The sequence below is a fragment of the Xyrauchen texanus genome, chromosome 47, assembly GCF_025860055.1.
Source record: "Xyrauchen texanus isolate HMW12.3.18 chromosome 47, RBS_HiC_50CHRs, whole genome shotgun sequence".
NCBI classification, from domain to species: Eukaryota; Metazoa; Chordata; class Actinopteri; order Cypriniformes; family Catostomidae; genus Xyrauchen; species Xyrauchen texanus.
Genome location: NC_068322.1, coordinates 19,871,865 through 19,896,008, shown reverse-complemented (window position 1 = coordinate 19,896,008; position 24,144 = coordinate 19,871,865). Strand labels below are relative to the sequence as shown.

Genomic DNA, 24,144 nt, shown 5'->3' with positions numbered 1-24,144 from the left:
TTTCAAAGTCTCCTCTTCTTTGTGCCGCTTCCACCTGTCTGTCATTTTGCACCCTAGGCAACCGCCTGTGTCGCCTGTGTCACAGGCCGGCCCTGTCTAGCGGAGACATGAGCTTTCTAAAATTCAAAACAACTGTTTTCTATGAATGTATGTACACCGACACCGTCGCTTGCCATCTGTAGGCAGCGCCCAGCTACGACTCTGCAGGCTGCTCAAATATCTGAGGCGCCAGAGCGCAACTAGCATATTTTCATTAAAGTCGACCCAAATCACTATCATTGTTCATTCTTGAAGAAGGGAATAATCTTGGTGACTTTGTGTGTACTGTCTGCTACCTGGAACTCATCTACGTGCCCTGTGTTTGATATCTGTGCTGTGTCCTAGCCGCGACTCGTCTGGTGTGTGACCGCCTTTAGATGTACACATTTAAAATATTCCACTCTTCAGCATTGATAGTGATTTGTTGTTGTTGTTTCTGTGTTTACATCATTCAAAATAGCTGGCTTATATTCATTGAATTGTGTCATTTTCTATAATAAATACAATTATAAAGTTATTAAAAAAGTTTTTCTTTATTTTAAATTTATTAGCAAATGAAATAAAAATGTGTTTATTATATAAAATCAATATTTTTCCAACTACTGTGGATTAAGTTTATACAAAATCCATAATAAGGAAATGGGGCGTATTCATTCAGTGGGTTAAACCAATGATATGGTCCTTCACATCCCACACTCCAATGCTGTTGGCTTGCCCTTTAGTCAGTCTTACAGGCAAGAAAACCATCAAAGCGCCTCATGCTTCAACAAGTGCAGCTGCAGCTGTTTAAAACACTAGTGTGCTGATTGCACAGTCATAGACTTTTAGGGGGGCTGAGATTCATTTTAAGGGGGCTGAAGCCCTCCTAAATAGGGTCTAGTAACGGCAGTGGTAGAAGCTATGGTTACTTTCGTACATTTTGATGAGGGTAATGAGAGTCCATCAATATAACAACTTTTTTCTTTCTTGTAGTAGACCTACATAAGGTTGTAGGTTCTTATGTTTAAAGCCCCATATTTCACAGTGCTTTTTTTATTGGTGTTACTGTTTCTTTGTCCTCTGACAAGAAAATGGAGCATGTCTAGAACCTTGCCTCAGGTCTTAACACATTTGAGACATGTTTAAGCCTTTGATTTACCCTGAAGGGATCCTTTCATGGCCACACTTAATAAATCTTTTGTCCATCCACCAATAGAGCACAACAGTCTGTTTCCCGAAGTAAAAATCCCATATATTATATATTTTTCCATAGAAGAATTGATTTTCAACAATAACTGATAAACCTTTAAGGCAGACCTACTATGAGTTCCAAGGCTGTTCATCAGTGGTATATGCCTTTGTTGAAACCATTAGTCCATGTTATTTCAATTTCATTGCTTAAAAATCGTGTTTGATAGTGGAATTCATTGTGAACAACTACATAACCCATGGTCTAGCAGAGAAAGCGGTATCACTGTACAAAAAGTTTCCATTAGTTCACTTAAGTTAACAGCATTAGTTAACATAATCTAACAATGAATAATACTTATTAAGCATTTATTAATCTTAGTTAATGCAAATTTGAACATATACTAATACATTTTTAAAATCAAAAGTTGCATTTGTTAACATTAGTGAATGCACCATGAACTGACATGAACTATCATTGAACAATTTTTTTAATTAACTAACATAAACAAAGATTAATAAATCGTGTAAAAAATATATTTTAAATTATAAGTTCATGATACCTAATGCATTAACTAATGTTAAGTAATAGAACCTTATTGTAAAGCGTTACAGAGAAAGCTTAATTAAAAGAAATTTAGCCGGTTTAGCCTGCGAAACTAGTTTCTATACTTAGTTTCTATTGTTTCTATACTTACAATAAACAAATGTGCTGTATTAGGCTGTGACAATATTGTCTGATACATAACAGGCATAGTTTCATTCCTTCTGTGTTTATTATATAGAAGTTGGTCCATCAGTCTCATGCCCTGCAAGGAAAAACAGATGTCTTGAGCTCTAGATTCTATGTTCATGAATTCCCATCTAGATTATGAAATATATTTGCAAAAAATAACTTTTTTTTTGTTTTTGGACTGCATATAGGGCTGCATTTCTAAATCTAAATGTTAAGCTCTGAATAAAATAATTTAGAATTACTGAATGCTTAAAGGACAATACTGCAACCAGAAAAAATTATTTTGCGCAATTAGTCATACAAATGCTTTAGATAGTAACAGCTTGGGGAAAGTTCCACCACACAGCTTACTGTATTATATATGTCTTGGATTTTTATTACATGAATGAGCTGAGAAAATGCGATCTCCCCAACACAACAGTGCAGCTGTAGCCGTGTTTTAGAGATTTTTATAAAGACTCTTTATCGAATCCAACTTTTACCGTAATTTCTGGACTATTGAGCGCACCTGAATATAAGCCGCAGCCACTGAATTTAAAAAAAAATATTATTTTGAACATAAATAAGCCGCACATGTCTATAAGCCGCAGGTGCCTACCGGTACATTGAAACAAATGAACTTTTTCATTTGTTTAACGAGGCTTTAACGAAACACGGCTTGTAACAAAAATAAATAGGCTTTAACGAAACACGGTGTGGCAGCGGGGGCGTGGTCAAGCACCCATCCAGGAGAGAAAAGCGGTAAGGGCGCTTACACCTGAGCTAAATTATGTCTAACACCTGTGTCTAATTTCAGTATGGGGAGAGCGGCATAAAAAGGCAGCAGCCACAGAGCTGAGAGAGTGACACACGTCAGTCTAGTGTTGGCGCATAGAATTCCTCACGCTGCTGTTTCCAACGTCTTATCATCGACTCATTAAGACCAAGCTCCCGTGCAGCAGCTCTATTTCCTTTTCCAACAGCCAGATCAATCGCCTTCAACTTGAAAGCAGCATCATATGCATTTCTCCGTGTCTTTGCCATGACGAGGGTGGCAAAATGACTACCGTAATCAGAATGATGGGAAGTTTGAGCGCGCTCGATTTAATCTAAACGGTAAACAAAAAAGTTGTTTGACCTTAACCCGTTCGGCAATTTCATTGGTCTAATGAAAGCTTCACGCCAGCAAAAAACTGAGCACGTCACAGAATGTTTTATTTTTTTTTAAATAAAATTTGAAAGCGGGAAAAATCCATATATTAGCTGCGTCATTGTTTAAGCCGCGAGGTTCAAAGCGTGGGAAAAAATTTGCGGCTTATAGTCCGGAAATTACGGTAATCTTTATTGCACTGAGTGAACTTGTGATATTGTAAAATTCCATTGAAATAAAGCTTTGAAATTTAAGTTAAGTCCCTTAACGTAAATTCCGGAGGAGCGAGCGCATCTAATCTTTAATTAACAGCCAGCGTATATAAGCAGCTGCTTCCTCTCTTCGGTCTCAGCTGATTCCAGCATCCGGTCGTTCCATCCCTGAAACCTGTCAGACCTTCTGGAAATCCAGCTATTCCTGTCAGACGATGAACTGTCTTTTCTTCCCGACACAACAACAATCTCCTCTCATGCAAGATTGTATCTTCCTTTTCCAAGCATATATAGCCCTTCTGAGCATTCAAGCCACACAATCCAGCACTCCTACAAACCACACTCTAGAAGACTACTCTCCCCTTATCCTTCAAGGCAACCAGCTTTAACCATGTCTTGTTCCCCATCTTCCAGGGCTTCATCTCTTCATTCTCTCGCCTTTACTAAATTATTTGCAATACATTGCAAATCACATCAGACAAGCACACCATCTTTTTAGACTCAGACCACACTTACCTACTATTATGCACCTTGCGTCTAACCTATCCCCGTTGGGTGCGTATCCATCTGTGTGCAACGAGGGCCCTCTCATTTGAGTGCTTGTGAGCTACCACGCCTGGCGTGGACTCTCCCGACCAGATGCAATGTGGGCTGTCCCATTTGAATTGTAGAGTGGGCTTTCCCATTCGATTGCAGAGTGATTTTCCTGTTTATATATCAGGGGCTCTCCCTTTCAAAGTGCAGCGTGAGCTCTCCTGTTCGACTCGCAATGTGAGCCCTTCGTTCAGGCGCTGTAGGGGCTTTAAATCCTCCAGTCCAAACGCTGTTCCTGCAGGAGCAATTTCAGTGTGTCACTGCCGCAGCAGTGCTCGCTCATGACTCTTGGTCAATAAACGCAGGGGCGAGATGCGTCCCATTGCTAAGGCTAAGCTTCTAAAATCCTAATGAAGCTCCCATGAGCTTCCCGTCTCTCACACTGCAATACCTCAATCACAGCTTTCGTCACAAATGCATCGCTGGGACAAGTTCCTAGATGTAATCGTCTAATCTTTCAATTAACAGCCAGAGTATATAAGCAGCAGTTTACCTCTCTTCAGTTTCCAGCATCCCTCCACCTCCCCAACTCCACCTTTACCTTTTCCCCACGTAATAATCTCCTATTAATAGTCCTGGAGGGTACTTCAGAGCTCGAGTTGAAGCAGCTTCCTCAAGCCCCTCCACTGTGGACAGCAAGCCAAATAAATTTAACCATAATAGATTAAAGATTATGTGGGTGTAGCGGAACGGCCGGTCGAGGATAGATAGGGCGGCGGCACCAGCCAAGGGGGAAAGAATGCTGCTGATGCCGCCATGAAAATGACAATAAATGAGCGGACTACGCCACCCTGTATTTAACAGGGAAATAATAACCCAAATTGAAAAGGGCACACAGGTTCGTTGTTTCAAGACAAGAGGGCGAGAGACGTGAATACCAAGGTACAAATATTTTATTTATCTTAACAGATTAATCATGATGGGCACTACATGCTCATTTCGTCCTTTAAAAGTGTATTAACATTATGAGCACCACAATCAGCTGCGTGGTTTGTAGTAGGCTTCACACACCCATTAAACATATACACTGACGCAAAGGGCTGAAGCTTACCAGGAGCAGGAAGGCTAGCCGGGGGCAGCAATTCCTCGATAAAGACACATCACCCCCAAGTGTACACTCTCTCTCACACACACACACACACACACACACACACACACACACACACACACACACACACACACACACACACACACACACACACACACACACACACACACACACACACTTGTTTGGTTTCCATGTTTTATGGGGACTTTCCATAGACATAATGGTTTTTATACTGTACAAACTTTATATTCTATCCCCTAAACCTAACCCTACCCCTAAACCTAACCCTCACAGAAAACTTTCTGCATTTTTACATTTTCAAAAAACATAATTTAGGATGATTTATAAGCTGTTTTCCTCATGGGGACCGACAAAATGTCCCCACAAGGTCCAAAATTCGGGTTTTACTATCCTTATGGGGACATTTGGTCCCCACAAAGTGATAACTACACACACACACACACACACACACACAAACACAGGTGAGTCAGTTGTAGAAACACAGCACTCCAGAGGTGAAAGGGGCACTATCACCATTTAGCGCGGGAAACAGCTAGCCCCCTGCTCTGGGCCTTCAGCTCCTGAGAACACAGAATGGAAAATTAATAAAATACACATAAAAAAACTAAAAGACAAACTGATTTTCAACATACAACACATATGTCAGTGAAGGGCAGAGATAATGACAAATCACCATACCAGAACCAACTTCACACAAACAATAATAAATTAAAATGGTTTCAATGAATACAAAACAACACCATTTCCAAACTCTAATGATCTCTGTGGCTCAGGATACACACAGAGGACGGATCCCACTTCTCTGTGAGAGAGGAAACAGCACTTCTGAAGCCAGAGACAGAGTTTATAATGTAAACATACCAAAACAAAAATGTACAACAAAACAGAGAACAAAACAGCAGCGTAGTTCAGCCCTGCAGCTTCCATCCAGACAGACACTTTCTGGTGAGCAGATTAGATCATCTATAAAAGAACAAACAATTAAACATGAAACCCACACGAGTTTCACTCACCATCGTATTTAAGGCGTTCACGTACCAAAAGTGTTGAAGCTACAGCCATAATTACAGCCGCACACACACTGTATGGAACGGCTGACTGAAGGAAGTCAGCAATTGGCCAGCGGAGCTCGATACAAGCCTCGCGCAAACAAACGCTAAATCATATACAACGAAACTAACATTAACACAAGGTACCAGAGCCAGGCAGTTAGCCTAACGTTGAACAAAAAAACAATCAATGACGACGACAACAACACATACCTATTGAGCGGAAACGCCCAATACCGGAAAAGGGGGAGGCCATTAGACCATAACGCGCATCTAGGCGGCACATAGCCGCCCTAATATACCCCACGAATGCACGCTGATAAGCTATAAACAAAACCACCGAATACTGAGGGGCGGGATATAATAAAACAGACAAATGTGCTGTTCTTATGCACGCCGCATAATACAAATCGCATTGAAGTTATTATGCATAACCGGGAAAATCACGGTTACACACAAATTACAACATTAGGAGGGGGGAAACTGCTACAAGACTTTAGTCTGTCTCACTAGATGGGCAAACTAACTCGCGAATGTGGGAGCATCATTTATAGTGTGTTGATCAGATAGCATCCGGCAGTAGCTTTCTCAACTCCACAGGCTGTGCAGATCAGTCTGCTTAGTGTATTCAGTGCCTGGTGCTTGCACTTACATTTGTCAACAACACTTAAAGGCAGAGATCCGATTAGATTTGACAAAAAAAAATTAGGTAGACAGATGGGAAAACATAGGTTTCTTTTTCATTATTATTACTCCATGAATGGCTTCCAATGAAAGTAAAAAGTTGTCAGTAAAGTTCAAGAGAGAGCACGGTACATCTTCTACCCTCTGGTGCTCATGCTCTAGGTAGCAGAGGAAAAACCCCCCTCTGAGGTTTGAATCAGACTTCGATATCCATTAATTTTTTTTTACAAATTAATTGTCATGCGATTTGTTCATGCTGTCTGTTACTGCTGAAACACTTATCGGTCTCTCCATTCTGCAGGTATCTTGCTGTGACGCAGTTCTCACCGACTCACGCCAGAAAGGCATTCCCATGTTTCGACGAGCCTATCTATAAAGCCACATTCAGAGTGAGTTTGAAACATGAGAGCACGTATCAGTCCCTGTCCAACATGCCAGTGGAGGCCTCTACATCTGATGAGGACGGGTGGGTGACCAACCATTTCTCCAGGACGCCCCGCATGTCCACATACTATCTGGCCTGGGCCGTGTGCAACTTCACCTACAGAGAAACAGTCACAGATAATGGAGTTGTGGTGAGTCACATTTTATGCATTCAGAATCACATTATCTGAGGCTTTTAAAAGTCTATTTATGCTAAAACTAAAGAATACAGGTTTTATGTAATGTTTTATTTGAAATTAGGGCATTTGGCGAGTGTAAAGCAGCCAATAAGATCTCCAGATCTGATGTTCATTGAATTACATGCAATTGAATGTGGTTTTGAACATTAAATTGTCACAGTTTTTGCAGCTCATATCATCTGTCTGTTTCTGCACGGTGTTCCCGATATCACATTCAATCAAAGTTCTGTGTCATATTAGACACTTCCTGATGCTTCCTCACTGACTCCTACTGTGTGACCTTGACCGGCCTCCCCCTCATATTAGTGTAATGAATCTATCTGCTTCAAATCATCTCTGTCATGCTGACTTTAATTTCTGCTTCGATCTAGAGTGTTTAGACCCACAGCACATACTAGTTTCCCCATCAATCACATTAAAGCTGCAGGAAACCCCTCATGTCATCCATCATAAAGGTTTGCCTGTGTGGAGCAGCAGGAAAGATTGGAGAGGAGAGTGCAGTTATTACTCTGGGTTTATGGTGAAACACTCATCTATAACATGAGTGTAAATATCACTTCAGATCCTGCTCTTGGAATTGGGTGGGTGTATCAAATTTAAGGCAAGTCAGTTCACTCTGTGGCCCTCTTGGCATCTCTTTTACTTGCTGGCAATAGACATACAAATACAGCTCCTTCACATTTCTGTTTTAAAATGTTACATGTCTAACATTATGTTAATTTACAACCAAGCCATCTCAGTTACAACACTTTATGTTCTTCAGACTCAGAGAGTGTTTAACTCACCATATGTGGAGAAAAATCTGTTTAACAGATCAGATTGTGTTGTCTTTGGTCTGCCCTCTTGAAAGATTTGCAGTGTGAGCTTGTATCATTAGTTTCAGTTGTCTTTATTAGTCTATAGAGTTTAGTCAGACTGCTGCTGTGTACGAATAATGCCTCGTCTTCATTGCATGACTCTGTTACATGACTATACCTGTATTGATCACTGTACCCTCTCTAGTGAGTCACAGATTACCTGCATGACTCTGTTACATGACTATACCTGTATTGATCACTGTACCCTCTCTAGTGAGTCACAGATTACCTGCATGACTCTGTTACATGACTATACCTGTATTGATCACTGTACCCTCTCTAGTGAGTCACAGATTACCTACAGGCTTACAGACTCGTGATTTCTCACTCAAACAAATACTAGTGCTTGACAGTATTTCATGCTGTCAGAAAGTTTCCCTTGATGACATGAGATCATTTTTTCTGGTTGTCTTATGGTGTATTAGTTGAGTTTAAGAGCTAAAAGAAGGGAAACTTGTTTATTGATTGGCATAAAGGAGCAGATTCTATTCAGAAAACTTCAGCGGCCATGATGTGTTCCTGGTTTAGTGCCAGTCACATACTGTTTAAAACATTTATTTTTATCCTAATCAAAATTCTACACTGCTATATGTTCTCATTACATATTCATGGAATTACTTACCCTGATGAAAGATCATGTTTACTGTGTTTAATGGGGGAAAAAAGCAGTTGAATACAAATACCAAAATAATGTCATTATGCTGGTCACCAGCTAGTCTTATCAACAAGTAACTCTATTATTACATCAAAAAGAGGAGATGAAATTCAGTTTGCACATACTTGTATGACTAAAGATCATGACACAATTTATCCTGGATTATACGAGCAGTGATTTTCTGCTGAATTGTTAGTATCTCTCACATACAGACATATACAGTAGATATAGTATAATAACTCTACAAGTCGAGTGCTCTGATCCTCTTCTTCTGAGTGGATTGACTAAAGGTTCATTGTTCCACATGTTTGGCAGAAAGAGGTTTGTTACTGAATCAATGCTGAGCAGCCGCTCATAGAGAGACTCTTTATTAAAGTTCAATTAAACACATTTAAGTCCTCTGTCAAGCTGCCTTCAACAAAAACAAACAAACAAACAAACAAACAAACAAACACAATTAGAAGAATCAGTCAGCATGTCTGTCAGATTGAACCATCTTCACTATATCTGATTAATGAAACTTAATTCTCTTGAGAATTTCGTCTAATCACAGTTTGTTTTTAAGTCACATTGATTTGATTGGGGGTTTGAATAATTTCCACAGCTCTAATTGCCATTTATTTGTCTTTACATCAGTCATAGAGGCGATCAATACAGCAGCAACATGTGAGATAAACAACACATAATTTAATGTGCAGAGCTGAAACAATGCATTTCCTCCTGCCTGTTTTGCACTGTAACTCTTTTCGGCTGAACGTACGAAGACATTCATTCTTACTAGATGGTGCTCGATCAGAAAGCCACGCTGTGCATCAGCCTTTGGCTAAAAGAGCACAGAGATCATTTTTACTATGAGAATACATTAACAAAATGACACCTCACACGCTTTCTTTTCACACTCCCTCATCTAATAGTTCTGATACATTTTATTTCTAATTGATGGAAATACACACACAGTTCATCATGGCCTGACATCCTTTCACTTTTGTTCTCCCTCTGTTCATTGTGTTGTTGTAGGTTCGTCTGTACGCCAGACCTGATGCCATCCAGAGTGGATCGGGGGACTACGCTCTTCACATCACCAAGAGACTCCTGCAGTTCTACCAGGATTACTTCAAAGTCAAATATTCCCTCCCCAAATTAGGTAAGCCAAGCGGTGAAACGGGCAATACATGTTCCTCTCATGGGAAACTGGGTGATTCTTCATTGTTCTGTTTGTACTGCAGCCAGTTCTGTGTGACTTCCTGCTTTCTGCTGGTATAAAGGAGAAGTCAAAGACTGTCCGTAGCAGCTCAGTTCTTGTGTTTTATTAATCCTGAAATAATTTTAGAGCGACTGTGCTTGTGTTTGGTGTTGGGAATCAGAGCACATGTGTGTGGAGTTAATGTATGTGTTTGTCTGTGTATTGATGTGTGTGGGTACTGTATGTATATGAATGTTTTCTGTACTGGCTTACATCAGACTCTCTCTGTGTCTCTGTCTCGCTCCATTGGGTTTCTGTCAGTTCTCTGTATTCATTTGTATATTGCCATCAATCTCTTTGGCCTTCTGTCTGTTACTCTCCTCCCTGCCTGCTACATTTCCCTCCAAATATCTATGTTTGAGTGTTTAAATGTCTGTGTGTGTGTGTGTGTGTGTGTGTGTGTGTGTGTGTGTGTGTGTATGTGTGTGTGTGTGTGTGTGTGTGTGTGTGTGTGTGTGTGTGTGTGTGTGTGTGTGTGTTTGTGTGTTGCAGTGCACATGTAATATTGATCATGTGTGTTTTCTCTTAAACGGTCTCTGGGAAGCATCACTCTGTTTGTTATTGAAGTTAAGACTGGTTCTGAATAACAACATTTCTTGATTCCCAATTCGAATACCCTCATTTTCATTCAGTTTAATTCCAAAATGCATATTTAGTGTTAAATGAGGTAGATGTACCAGTACTGCTACTGTTAGCATCTGTGTAACTGTGACATATTTAGACTCAGTCCTGTCGCTTAACTACTGGTCATTCTGAGCAGGTTACTGGATGATCAATAACTCACTGACTTGACAGTATTACATCATGTGACCTATCAGAGCAGGATTGGCATTTTTTAAATCCTCTCAACATTCACTTGTGCTCCTAATGAGTCTTTTTCATTATGGATGCTATGTTGATTGAAGTCCTAAAAGATAAAATTACTGAATTAACATCTTGGGATGTTAATGATTAATTGAAAATTGATGAATTGTCATTAATAATTTGATTTATAAAGCTTATCGATATTCTATTAATTAACTGAATGACAAATGCTTTCAGTAATCATGCAATCAGATGTTGATAAGGCAGTCTATACAGTCATCCGCTGTAAGAGGGCGCTTGGCGCTGTATGTCACTTTTTATCCAAATCACAGAAGAAGAGCTGATCAGAGATGAAGCAGGCTCAATGTAATAAATGTTGGAGCATTTCTATATAAATTAATTTGAATGTTTTCTGCACACACCATGATAGTGTGTTAAAGTACAACTAAACAACAACCACTGTTGATCTCCTTTTTCATCCTAAGCTACAATTACATAAGCGATTGCCAGGAAAAAACAAAGACACATTCGGCTAGAGAGTTGTTGGCAGAGACGGGCCACTTCTATTAAAATTAATGGGAGTAATTGGAACACTTAACCAAGGAGCTTTAAGCGCAAAATGTTCAATGGATGTAGAAAAGAAGTTCCACCGTTAAAAGTTACAGTTAAACGAGCCAGTCACCTTTTAGATACATCACCTGTCGATCAACTCTAGAACGTGCATGCGCATTAGCTTTACAACCCGGGAAAATTGCTGTTTTTCACGTAATATGAGGTAAAGAATCCAGTATTGCCAAATTTTATTTCTGATTTTAATTTAGTCTTTGATCATAATCTTGACCAACGCTTTTTGAGATTTTAGTCTTTCTTCATTCAAGTAAATAGGAGCTGCACAGACATGACTTGAAATAGCCTGCCGAGAGGATTCCAAAGATGGCCGACAGTGGACTGACTTGCTAGAAATACTTCTCTTCAGCTGATTTCTCAGCATTACCTTAGAAACAGTTTGTTAAGTAGTGTTTACGCAGCGTGTTATTATTTGACTTAATTTTTTGGAATGCAAATATAAGTCCAAAATATCCCACGATCCACAAATTTGAAGTTTTAATGAACTTAAATATGTACAGTATGAAAGTTATTTTTAGCAATAGCTGAATTCATTGACCTAGTCATTCATCCCTAGTTTGAAAGATGTTATAAAAATAAAAAATAAATAAAAAAAAACAACATTAGACGTAATGAATTCTGCGGTTATGTAAAGGCACCATCTGTGTGTTAAGGGTGGAAGCAGTTGCAGCCCCTCAGGTCTCCAAACAGGGACATTCTGTCATTCTGTTCATGCACAGGAGAACATTCAGCGTAATGAAATCATAGTGTGCAATGAGCAGATCACATGTTGACTCAAGTTTGAACACTTTCACAAAGCTGCTCTCATTAAAATGTGATTTTCTAAAGACTTAGTTTTCCTTCTTTTTGCGTCGGCTTAATTTTAAGATGTTCCGTTCTCCATTATTCTCAACACCTCTGCCATGTTGAGATGGTGCCATAATTATTGAATAATTAAAAGAATAATTCATTCTTCACTTTGTTGTTTGTGCACTGCAGTTGGTGTTGGAGAGAAATTACTTTGTATCAGGTTGTTTCCCGGTACATCATTTTAGCGTAATGTATTGCAAGATATCTTGCCCGTGTGATCCATAAAACTGTAGCAATTTCCTGATCTGTTGTGTTCTGAATTAAACTGACTATTTGTCATAGCATATCAGATGTTTTATCACTCCATGGCTGTTAGAAAAATCGTTAGGGCTGAACAGTCTTATATATGTCTGTAAAGGGATCAATGGAAAGGAGGCAGCGAGAACCGGCTTGATAATATAAATACTATTTTTAATATAAAACTTAAACAAACACACACATGACGGACATGTCCGTAAACGATCTCTCTCTTCTGCTCGATCCTCTGCAGTTGACCTTTATCCCTCTCGGAGGCTTGATTAGCCTAATACAGGACCGGGTGTGTAGGATCACGACCTGGCCCCACCCTCCGCCCTGCCACAATGTCATATGACATTTTAATTGCATTGTTTTTACAACTGTAGTTACACCTGTAAGTATTTGTTTAGAATTTGATCTGTGGGTGGTTTTGGAAAGAATGCTTTAAGAATATAATAGTGGTTTAAGATTTGATGGAAACTCAACTGAATTCCAGATGTGTGTGTAGAAATACAAATAAAATGGTTATACTGCGGCTGTTAAAAGCATTTCCTCACACTGGTCCTTTTCCAGTTAAGCCATTTGTTTTGTCACTTTTGCTTTTTTTTTAATTAAAAGTCTAATTTCTTTGTATCTGCGGCTCTTGGCACGTGATCATTCTCTAATGACAAAACGATTTCTCTCAGTTTGAGAAACGATGCCACAAACCACTACACGACTCATTCATCACAGTGGCCCATTGTTCACCAGCTGAATTTTAAACAGAGTCCAATTAGTGTGACTTAATCAGAGCCGCCATCTACTATTAGTGGCAAATGAGAGAGAAAGAGCTGCGACACACTTTCTCTCTTATACTATTCCTCTTTTCCTTTCACTGCCTCTCTCTCACAGACACACAAAAAGGGTTAAATAAAGAACTTCAGCATAAAAAAGATTTATAGAATGGTGCAAACTGTGTAAATGGAAAAGTCCTTGTAGAAGCTTCCAGAACGTTCATTATCGTTCAGGGTCACACATAGAATGATTGCAAGGTCGAATGGAAGTCCATGAAGAAGCAGAGCTGAGTGTGTTTGCATCCTTGATAACCTTCATCCTTTCTGTTTTCAGTGAGTTCAGCTCTCAATGCACCAACAAGAGTCCTCAGCTGCATGAATCAAACGGTTTGCTGGTTTTGAGAGTTGTTGTGAGGACACTCTTTTAAATTCCTGCTAAACAGAGAAATAAATAAATAAAACAGTCAATAGTGGGCATTTTCAGCCTATTTTATTTAGACATTTCACCCCCACAAAACTGTGTCCAACAGCTAACTCTCAGACTGTAGTGAATTCTTGAGAGAGCTGGAGCTTTTTCACCATCTGATGCATAAACATTCAAATTTGTACATGAAACAAAAAGTTGCACAGAGCAAGATGATAAAATGGACGGAAGTTGAAAACAAAACCCTTTAAGTGAGTGACAAGCTAATTGAAGAGCTCCAGAAACTTGGACTCAAAATTTGATTATCCACTCAAGCTTCACTTTCACTGCATTGAAGTTACACCCCCAAATTTATCCAGCCTCAATTACAACTTAACTTTACTGTTGGTTCAGGAAATGTTTTCTGTTTGTGTCTACAGTCAATATCAAAAGGTGATTTCGATGAAGACTCTAATAGAGCGCATCATGTGTTTAGTCAAGAGAAAAGAGACAGCGTGAGTGTTTGATATATCATTTATCTTGTGCTTTGAGAGGAAGGTGTTGCATATTTGATATTGATCTACAGTAAGTGCTTCTCAGAGAGAGATCAATGAAAAATGCCAAGCTGCTTCAGTCTTCTACATCTTGATAGCGGCGTGTGATTGACAGATATGGACGAATGCGAAAGGAAATTGAAGCTGTGACAAATGTAGACAGGTTAATCCCCCTTTGCTGTTAAAAGTGCAGTAAAGAGCAACAGTAAGTCTGACAAGGTCATTTAACCATGTAAGACTTGTTTCCTCACATGTATCCCTAACCATTACCAACCTTTTAAATAGGAAATGGCAGGTTAAAAAGAATTGAAATTCAAGTCCCTAAACACAGACTAATCCTAACCCCCAAACATAATCCTAAAATCTGATTGGCTAATTGGAATATTGTACCAAGACCAACAAAGATGTTGATCGGAACAAGTTCTACTTGGCTATATGACATTAAGCACAGGTACCAGAGTTCAGATATAGCTCATAATCATATCTATTTGACCTTCATATTCACTGCTAACCCATCGCATGATGAGAATGATGACATTTATCTTGGTCACCTTTGGATCAGCTCTGTATTATGAGAAGATGATTGCGAGAAGAGCATTCTGGGATTATCTATATTCTGTTAGAGGTTCAGCTGAGCAATCTTGTGAGATCAGAGCTAAAGAGATCTAATCGTTTTACAGATTCATAGTTGCATCTGTGGCCTTTCAGCATAGTCTTAACATTTTTTAGAAATAAAGGAATGTCACACAGACAGAAATTTGGGTTAAGATTCTGAAGAGTTATGCTACACTTTCAACATCAATAAACTCTTTTCCCAAAGGAGCCCTTCGTCTTGTTTACCCTTTGTAACAGGGTTCACACGATGTGCAAGGAGGTGGCAGGAACCGTCAGAACAGTCAACGTAACTTTAATGATATAAATCAACTGAAACAAACATAAACATACAGTGTCTTTCTCTTGAGCTGGCACCTCCGGCTCGTCTTCATCCCCCTCCCAGCTGATTAGGACAATTAAGCGCCGGGCGTGTGTCCTCACAGCGCGGCCATGCCCTCCTCCTTGTCACACTCTTCTTTATGTATTAGAAAAACTCTCATACATAGGCGAGCCACCCGATATCTGGTCAGCCAAATTCAAGAAGATCTAACAAGTTTCAACTGTCTCTCTGTCAGAATGATCTGGGTCGAGCTGTTAATAAGAAAAAATCCCATTGATAATGGTAATCTCTTCTAGAATTCATTATAGCGAATCCTCAAGGTGGGATGAGGGGCATTTTGGAAGCAACCATTAATGTGAAAGTGCAAGTCATAAGTCATTTTCATGCGAGGTGAAAAATGAGGCACTCTATAAAAGTTTCACAAAAGCTGCTGATTAATGTTTTCAGAGTGACCGCACCTACTCACTCTGCTTCTCTGAGGAACAACCTGACCTTTGACCTTTTACCTGTAAAAGGTCTTTTAAGGGTCAGGCAATGTCGTGAAAGCCTGTCTTTGTTTGGAATTGAATATTAGCATACTGTTTGCTGCATGCTGTATAACTTACACTGCATGCTACATATCAAAATTGAACATGCTATGCAACAACAAGCATTCCCCACAGTGAAGTTGATATTAAGGTTGAATTTACCTTTTAAAAGGAAATCAATAACTTTATTGAAGTACGTAACAGCATGTCTCTCACATATATTTAATTAATCAAAAATGTCCACCACTTAGGTCTGCTTTTGTATGGTCTGCTTATAGATCACACAAGATCACATGATCAAAGGTGTCAGTTTGACACTGTTGCTGCCACATTCATTTCTGAAATGTGCTAATAAATATTCAAGTGCAGCTATTGCTACTAATATTACGAGGTTTGCTTTGCACTTGACTTAGATGACTCTAACTCTGACTCTAATGATTCTAATGGGTAACAAAATTGATGTTTAATCACTGTCCCTTAACACTTACTTAGTTTAATAATTTTAAACCATGACTTGCACTATACATGAGTAATATTGACATTATATTCATGATGTTAGCCAGAGGGGAACTGGCCCCCACAGTGAGTCTGGTTTCTCCCAAGGTTATTTTTCTCCATTAACCAACATCTTAAGTCTAGCTCACTGGGGTTATAAATATAATTATTATTTGATTACTTATTTTTAAACAATTCACAATCATATTTGATCTAATTACACAATGATAACTCATCAACATAACAGACATTACAGTTTTTTCTTCTATAAAGGTGCTTTGAAATGATATGTGTGTAGTGAAAGGCGCTATGCAAAAAAATAATGACATACACACATATAATCATCTAATTAAACAGCATTGCTTTAACACATATAGTACTGTGCACTATGTGGTTGCCATCGACATAGAGCGTTTCAACTCAGCCACTCATTTCTGTTAGGATGCTGCCTTAGAAGGTAGCTGCCTATTTAGAAAGTCAACCCAATCTCACAAAAAATCGTATATATTTTAGGAGGTGGCTATTTCGTATTATGATTTCATTTATGTGAATTCGTATGATTTAAGCGCATGGAAATGCCCGGATGTGTAATGCGGAAGTAAGCGCGAGTTCCGCGCGTGAGGTGTCAAGGACATGCTTATTAATATTATGCCCTTACCCAAATGCCTTATCAAACCCCTTATCTAAACCTAACATATTAGATGAAAATGATGTCCAACAACGTCATTGGCTATAGTGAAGGACATACGAATTCATATGAGGGCAATCGTACGATATCATATGAATTAGCCAAATTTAGAAAAGTCATACAAATCCTTACTATTTTGCTGTGAAAGTGCAGACAGCAAGGCAGTTCACTCGGTTTGTGGTACAGAGCAATTGCTAATGTGTTATAAATGTAGTTTCCCCACACAATATATTTTATTAATGAGATATCTTCTTGATACATATCAGATATCTGAGTTGATACAGAAGAGTTTCTGAATGTATACAAATTGTTTAATATCTGCACAGCAATGATAATAGAAAAATCAGGCCATTTTATATCTTTATATGTCATTTCTTTCCTCAATTGTCAGTGCTTGTGGTGAGTTATTTTTCACTCTCTGCTTTCCAAGCTCTGACACCAGCAGTGTGGCTTTATTCAGTGTAAACACAGTGACCTTTAGTGAGTTTAATCACAGCTCTGTGTGTGGTCAAGTTGAGGTCTTGCTTTGTTTCATGTCTCTTCATTTATCAGCCTCTTTCTGAAATCTACAGCGTTCTCTTTGCTCACGTGCTGCTCTATCCATTCACACCCCCCTCTTTGTTTCATCCTGCTGAGACTAAAACCAGAAGGTGGACCAGAAGAGATTCAGAACAGCAAGAGAAGAACTGTGCAGTTTTCTGTTAAAAGATCAAAAGTATTGCAGATAGTTGAGAGAATCCAGATTATACTGATAAAAATCCTGCAGAGAAACATGACAGTAATGTTTCTGTTGGTTTGTGATGTTTGGTGTGTGAGGTGCCCCATATCATCTTTTCCCCTGTGTGAGCATCTATCCCATGATCCTCAGCTGTGACTTATAAATTCTGATCTTACTGCAGGTCAGTAGTTTATCAGTGACCGTCTGACTCAGACTGGGTGGAAATTTAGTGAATCATCTTATACCCTGCTGGAAAAAAAAACAGCTAAGACCATTTCAATGCTGGTTCAGGCTAGTTTTGCTGGTTAGTGCTGGTATGTATAATTCAGTATTTTGATATTTTCAAAGTACAATGGTTTTACCCTCTTACACCACTATTTTTCAAAGGTACCACCACCACCTGTAATTGTTAGGAAAGGAATGAGTGAATATAATTTAATTCAGCTATTTTGGCAGCACACTACATAGCCAACACCCTACTGAGTGTGTGTTAATTATAATGAGCTCACAGTTATACACAAGTGAGCTTTAGACTGTGATGTCAGAGCGAGCAGTCCCATAGTCACTTGACTTGTTTGCCATTGTAAGCAGTTTTGAAAGGCGAGGAAAATACTTTTTGTGGTGTGCCACCCCCTGACTCCCTGCTGTTATTATAAACATGATTTCAGACTTTATATCGGAGATCAGAGTCATTTGTCTGAGAAAGTAACTGTCATTGGATCCTCATTCATCACCTGATAGACTGCTGACACCTTGTGCTGATTGGACATTTACAGACAACTGTTGAGAGAGAGAGAGAGAGAGAGAGAGAGAAAGAAAGAAAGAGAGTAGTTCACAAATACATAGATTTATTCCCCATTAAAAACATAAATTCTCTAAATCACCAACCACTTTATAATAAAAAAATTCTATTTTCTTTTAAAAATAGAAAAAAAAGAAAAAAATTCTATTAAACTTTTTAAAATTAAAATTACATTTTTTTTTTTCCTGTGATAACCATATAGTCATTTCCGCTTGCCCAAATAAAAGGTTAAGCATCATGTACATTTGCATTTTACCCCTTTTATATTTTGCCCCAAAATAAAATCCACAGGAGTAAAAAGTTCCCCTAGATTTGGACACTCTTACAATATATAAAATATTAACAGTAGTCTCTCACATTTTAAAAATAAATGAAAAACAGTTTATTTTTCTCCACAGAAGAAACATCCCTCCCCTATCAATGGATCCTTGGGTAGTGACTCAGTTAAATGAGTCAGCATTCTTTGTGCTAACCTCTCTGACCTTATTCCCAACTTTGAAGCTAATGTCTCAGTGGACATCCATCCATCCTCGCACATTAATTATCCAACTGTGGTGATGTTCACAGACCATAGAGCTTTTCTGAAAGCTATTGATTTGACAATGTCCAGATCTAATGCAGTGTTGAAAAGCAATGGTTCTTCGTTTATCCACAAACTATTTACTCCATTTTGCTCATGAGAGAAACTAAAAAGTGTCCAAGATTTTAACATTGATCTGTAAAATTATGTTAGGCCAGACAGGTTCAGTTAATCAATGTCTATGGCGAACAAATGGCAATCTAGGCCCATGTTTCCTGCTCTCCTTAATAAGCCACAGACTACTTCAGCCCAAATAATATTTTCCCCATAGAGGAGTCTCTGTGCAGTCTGCAGTCTAAAAGCCTTGAGTCTTGATCTGATATCAACCAGTCCTTGCCCTCCTTCCTGTATGGGTAGATACAGAAATGGTGCTTTCAGCCAGCGCTGTCCCGACCAAAATAAATCTACAAGACATCACTGAATTTCTTGGACTAGGTCTTCTGGAGGCTCAAGAATTATCATTTTATGCCATAATGATGGGGCCACCAAATTGTTACTTACCAAAGCTCTTCCCTAAAAGATAGCTAGGTTAGCAACTATTTCCATTTAGACAACCGATAACACCATTTCTTAACTATTCCTCCCAATTTTGTCTTCTGTATTCGTTTGTTACAAAAAATACACCAAGATATTTAAATCCTGGCCTTCTTTTCCCTGCTGCAAACCACCAGGGAGAGATGGACCATTACTGTCCCTGCCACACCACAAAGTATCCATTTTGCCCTGTTTCACCTTAGCAGAATATGCTTTCCCATAGCACTCCATGAACTGTATTAAAATTTTAACATCGTGATTATTTCTGATTAAAAATGTAACAGCATCTGCATACACAGATAGTTTAATTGATAACTGGGTATCCAGTGCATTGACCTGTAGTCCTGTTTATTCTCTTTTCAACTTATACAATAAGGGTTCAATCACAATACTGTAGAGTTGCGCTGATACAACCCTGGGGGACAACCTGTCTAATACCCCTTTGAACTTTTATTGGCAAGCTTAGACCACTAGCCATTTTTAGCATACATATGGCTTCAGAGTATAGCAGCCTTACATTTGAAATAAAATTATTCCCAAAACCAAAGGCCTTTAATGTATCAAAAAGGAAAGTTTGGTCAACTCTATCAAAACCCTTTTCCTGGTCTAATGTTAGAAATCCCAAATTGATACTGCTGTAGAAAGCAAAATCAAAAACATCTCTTACTAAGTATAAGTTGTCTGTAATAGATTGATCCTTTATACAATATGACTGATCCTTATGTATACTTTCATGTAATACATTATTCAGTATATTAGCCAAACATTTTGAGGGAATCTTATAATCAGCACATAAAATTGCAACAGGTCTCCAGTTCTTTAAAAGTGTCAAATCTCCTTTTATTGGGAGCAACGATAAAACTGCACTTTGTCAACTCTTCGGAAGCATTTCTTTGCTGATGCTTTTTTGCAGTATTTCAAAGTAATCAGCACCAATAATAGTCCAAAAGTTCTTAAAAAATTTAGCAGTTAATCCATATAGACCTGGCAGACGACCTGAACAGAGTCCCATGACAGCAGCAATTTACCTCAAATGTAAATTCAGTTTCTAAGGATTGTTTATGTTCTGAATTTATAACAGGAAGATCTTGTTGCAAATCCTTTCTGGACTGCTCATCAGAGTTATCAGTTTCAGCCCTTACGAACAGCAATCTTCCAGGTACTACTTCATTTGTCAGAAATGTGTTTATTTTAACAGAAGGGGAGAACAGCACTGCTACACCAGCACTTAAGTTAGTTCCATGACTAAGAACTTGCTCTCCTTAATGCCAAAAAACACAGTCAACTTCATTACTAGAGTCACTTGCTGAAAGACAACAACCAAATCTTTCAAATGTATAATTTAAGATAATAACCCAGTCTTTCTTCTCTCCTTCATCTCATTTACATTAAGGGATACCACCCGCAAAATCCCCATAAAATAAAAAAGTGAGAGACAGAATAAACAATAGAAAAGTGAAGGAAAGTAATCAGCCATCACAATATTTATGTTTTCTCCCTTATTAGTCTTTTTCCTGTGTTCTTCTTTCCTTGTCTAATTGTAGTGATATATTTGTTTTTTTTTAGCCAAAATCGTTTCTGTTGTGAGAGGTCTTCGTAGCTACTCATTTCTTATCCCACAGCACTGAAGAAACATCTGGGGAAAAAAATCACTTATTTCAACACCGGCTTTTCCTTTTGCGAAATTTAAGAAACAAGTTAATTTGTTCAACAGTATATTCGTCTTCTTTTTGCAACTCTAACAATTGCTCATCATCTCTCACATCATCATTAGTGCACTGAGATAAACAATCCAATTCATCAGCCATATTCTCTTCTATGTCTTCATTCTGTGCAATATCATTACTCTCACACTCCTTTTCTATGACACTCTGAGACACAGCCTGTTATATCGCATCAGTTACACTCGCAGGTCTATCGAAAACAGAAACTTGTCTAGGTTGTTCTGTACTAACAGCATTTACATTATTTTCACTCACCTCTTTCTGCCCTTTCACTTCTTCTGCATTTTTCCCTCTTTCTTCTCAGTTTCTTTATCGTTCGTGCTTTGATCAGTATTGTTGAAAACATCCTGAGATGTGGACAGGTTTTGCTCATCTTTATGTGGGCATGCAAAACATTTATGCCCCAAGTCTCCACATTCAAAGTACTTTAATCTCTCCATGTTGGCATAAACCATTTAAGAGTTCTCTCCATGATTAACTCAGAAAGAAATCTCTAGATCGATCCGACAAGCTCAAAGACATGTAAGCATTACGCCTAAATGAAAGTACATGTTTAATCGCTGTATTTTTACATCCAAGAGGAAACATTCAAATTGGACTTGCAATCGTTCCAAATCTTTGCAATTCTTTTACGATTACGTCATTAGAAACAAATGGTGGTACATCTGAAATTGTGCTAGATGGATAGCGGGGTTACTTTGACAAATGTTTCTCTAACCCATATTCTACAATCGCTTTGTTCATTCTTGAGGCAGAGACAATATTCTCAAACCCTACCTGTTCTCCAACAACTAAGAGCAGTCCTTCCACTGTGACTCCAGTCTCTGGCGCATATTTGCACCCCTTACAGAGTGGCAATGGCATTCCTATCCAGGAACAGACGCCATTACGAAGTGGAACGTTACACGCAATCTTTCCTTTCTAATCATGATTTGTACAAACTATCGAGGGGAAAAACGGAAAGAGAAAAATATTGAAAATAAACATTTCTAAAATAAATACTCAAGAAAATACACCAGATTTTTTCACATTCACTATCAAAAAATGCACTCAGCTCTCTCACACACACTCATTACCAGCATGCACCTCTCAGAGAGAGAGAGAGAGAGAGAGAGAGAGAGAGAGAGAGAGAGAGAGAGAGAGAGAGAGAGAGAGAGAGAGAGAGTGAGTGAGTGAGAGAGAGTAGGATGGATGTGTCAACCCACTGACTTCACAGTGAAGTCATTGTACCCTCCTGGAAGAGGAACACTGTATATTGCGGCAGAATATCTGGGGGTTAATTATATGAATAATAAATTATATTGCCCCTTTTAGAACACCAATGCATCAAGGCAAAAATCACATATGGTTAAAATTTGACAAAGGCTTTGGAGTCTTGGATAAAGACCTGTTTACATGTGGAATTTACATACTGCCATCAGATTCTTCATATGGCAATGATAAAAGTTTTCATTGAGTTCAAAGTGAAATGGGTCAGTATCAAACTCAGGGTAAAATAGTATTTATTGAGATTGTAATGCTTGAACTGGCTCAGAACCAGACTACATTGATAATTTTGACTAGATTTATTTTTAGATATAATTTGAGCTTTCACTTACTAATTTAGATCAAAACAGTGTTATGACTAGGGTTTCTAGTCCAGTTGTTGAGTGGACGGTTTTGAGATGCTTTTTCCTGCTCTAATGCATAAATTAGCTTTCAGAATTAGCCTTCACTCGCGGTTTCACGAATATGGAAATCTGGCAACCGTATATGGCTGGTAGAGTGTACTTTTTAAAGCCACCTGACATTGTGCATGCATGAATGGCTTTGGTTGTCAGGGAAATCACAGAGCCAGCAGGATGTAGGCAATCTCTTCACAACACTTCAGCTGGACAGCTGAGGTAAATTAGCTGACACTCTTCATAACATAAGGGCAGGACATATGCGGTTTTGATGGACATTTCTCAAGGCCAATGGAGATACTTGTTAAACAGATCTCCAGCCTAAAGCTGCTCTGGAACAACATGTTAACCTGCCCAAGCACAAATAGTCTACCTGGGTCAGATGAATCTTTAGACTGGGGCTGTATCTGCAAACCATGAGGAGGTTTTTACTGCTTCTTCATCCTTTTTCTCATCTGACAAATTGCGTGATGTGTGTTTTTTTTAACACAAAACTATTGGATATTCATTTCTGCCCATCGCCTTATTGCTCCAATACACTCCATCCCTCATTCAAATATGCGAGTGTGATGGATGCACGTGACAGTGTCTCTTTCGCTGTTTGGAACGGCATACTAGTATACTACTGTTACTAGTTCAGTCGTACATACTGCTGAAAAAGTAAGACCAGTATGGTTGTATGCTATTGTGAACACAGCCACTGAGACCGCGCAGTGCGCAGCACTTGCCAGTAACTTTCTGCCCGTGTTAAAGCTGGGGAGTGGCGATGCCACAGCTCCTTGCTACCATGGGGAAAATAGAGATGCATGGTACAAGAATGAGGGAGAAAGGGTTTGGGGTCTAGAGAAAAATTATTTGAGTCAATAGTCCTGGAAGCCCAGGGCTATCTATGTGCCTGGTTTGGATAGATGCTAAAGTGTACAATATAGACGTTTTGAAAGCATCTAAAACATAAACATTTTTACATATTAACATCTTTAAAAATTAAACTATTTATGAATCTATTACAAATATACATGAATGCACAAATCCATTATAAAAATATTTATATAAATTATTTTTTATATATTGAAACACATACTATATATATATATATATATATATATATATATATATATATATATATACTTTTACTGTTTTATAGATATTTTAGATCCCTTCACCCTACCCCAAC

General features: G+C 38.6%; 1 protein-coding gene across 1 annotated transcript in view; it reads left to right on the top strand.

Annotated features, from left to right (window-relative positions):
- Window positions 1-24,144, top strand: part of LOC127639169 (thyrotropin-releasing hormone-degrading ectoenzyme-like) — a 156,628-nt gene that overhangs the window by 2,671 nt on the left and 129,813 nt on the right. Inside the window, exons 3-4 of the mRNA XM_052121047.1 lie at window positions 6,981-7,254; window positions 9,832-9,958. Coding sequence (XP_051977007.1) covers window positions 6,981-7,254; window positions 9,832-9,958 — 401 coding nt within the window. The remainder of the gene's footprint in view (window positions 1-6,980; window positions 7,255-9,831; window positions 9,959-24,144) is intronic.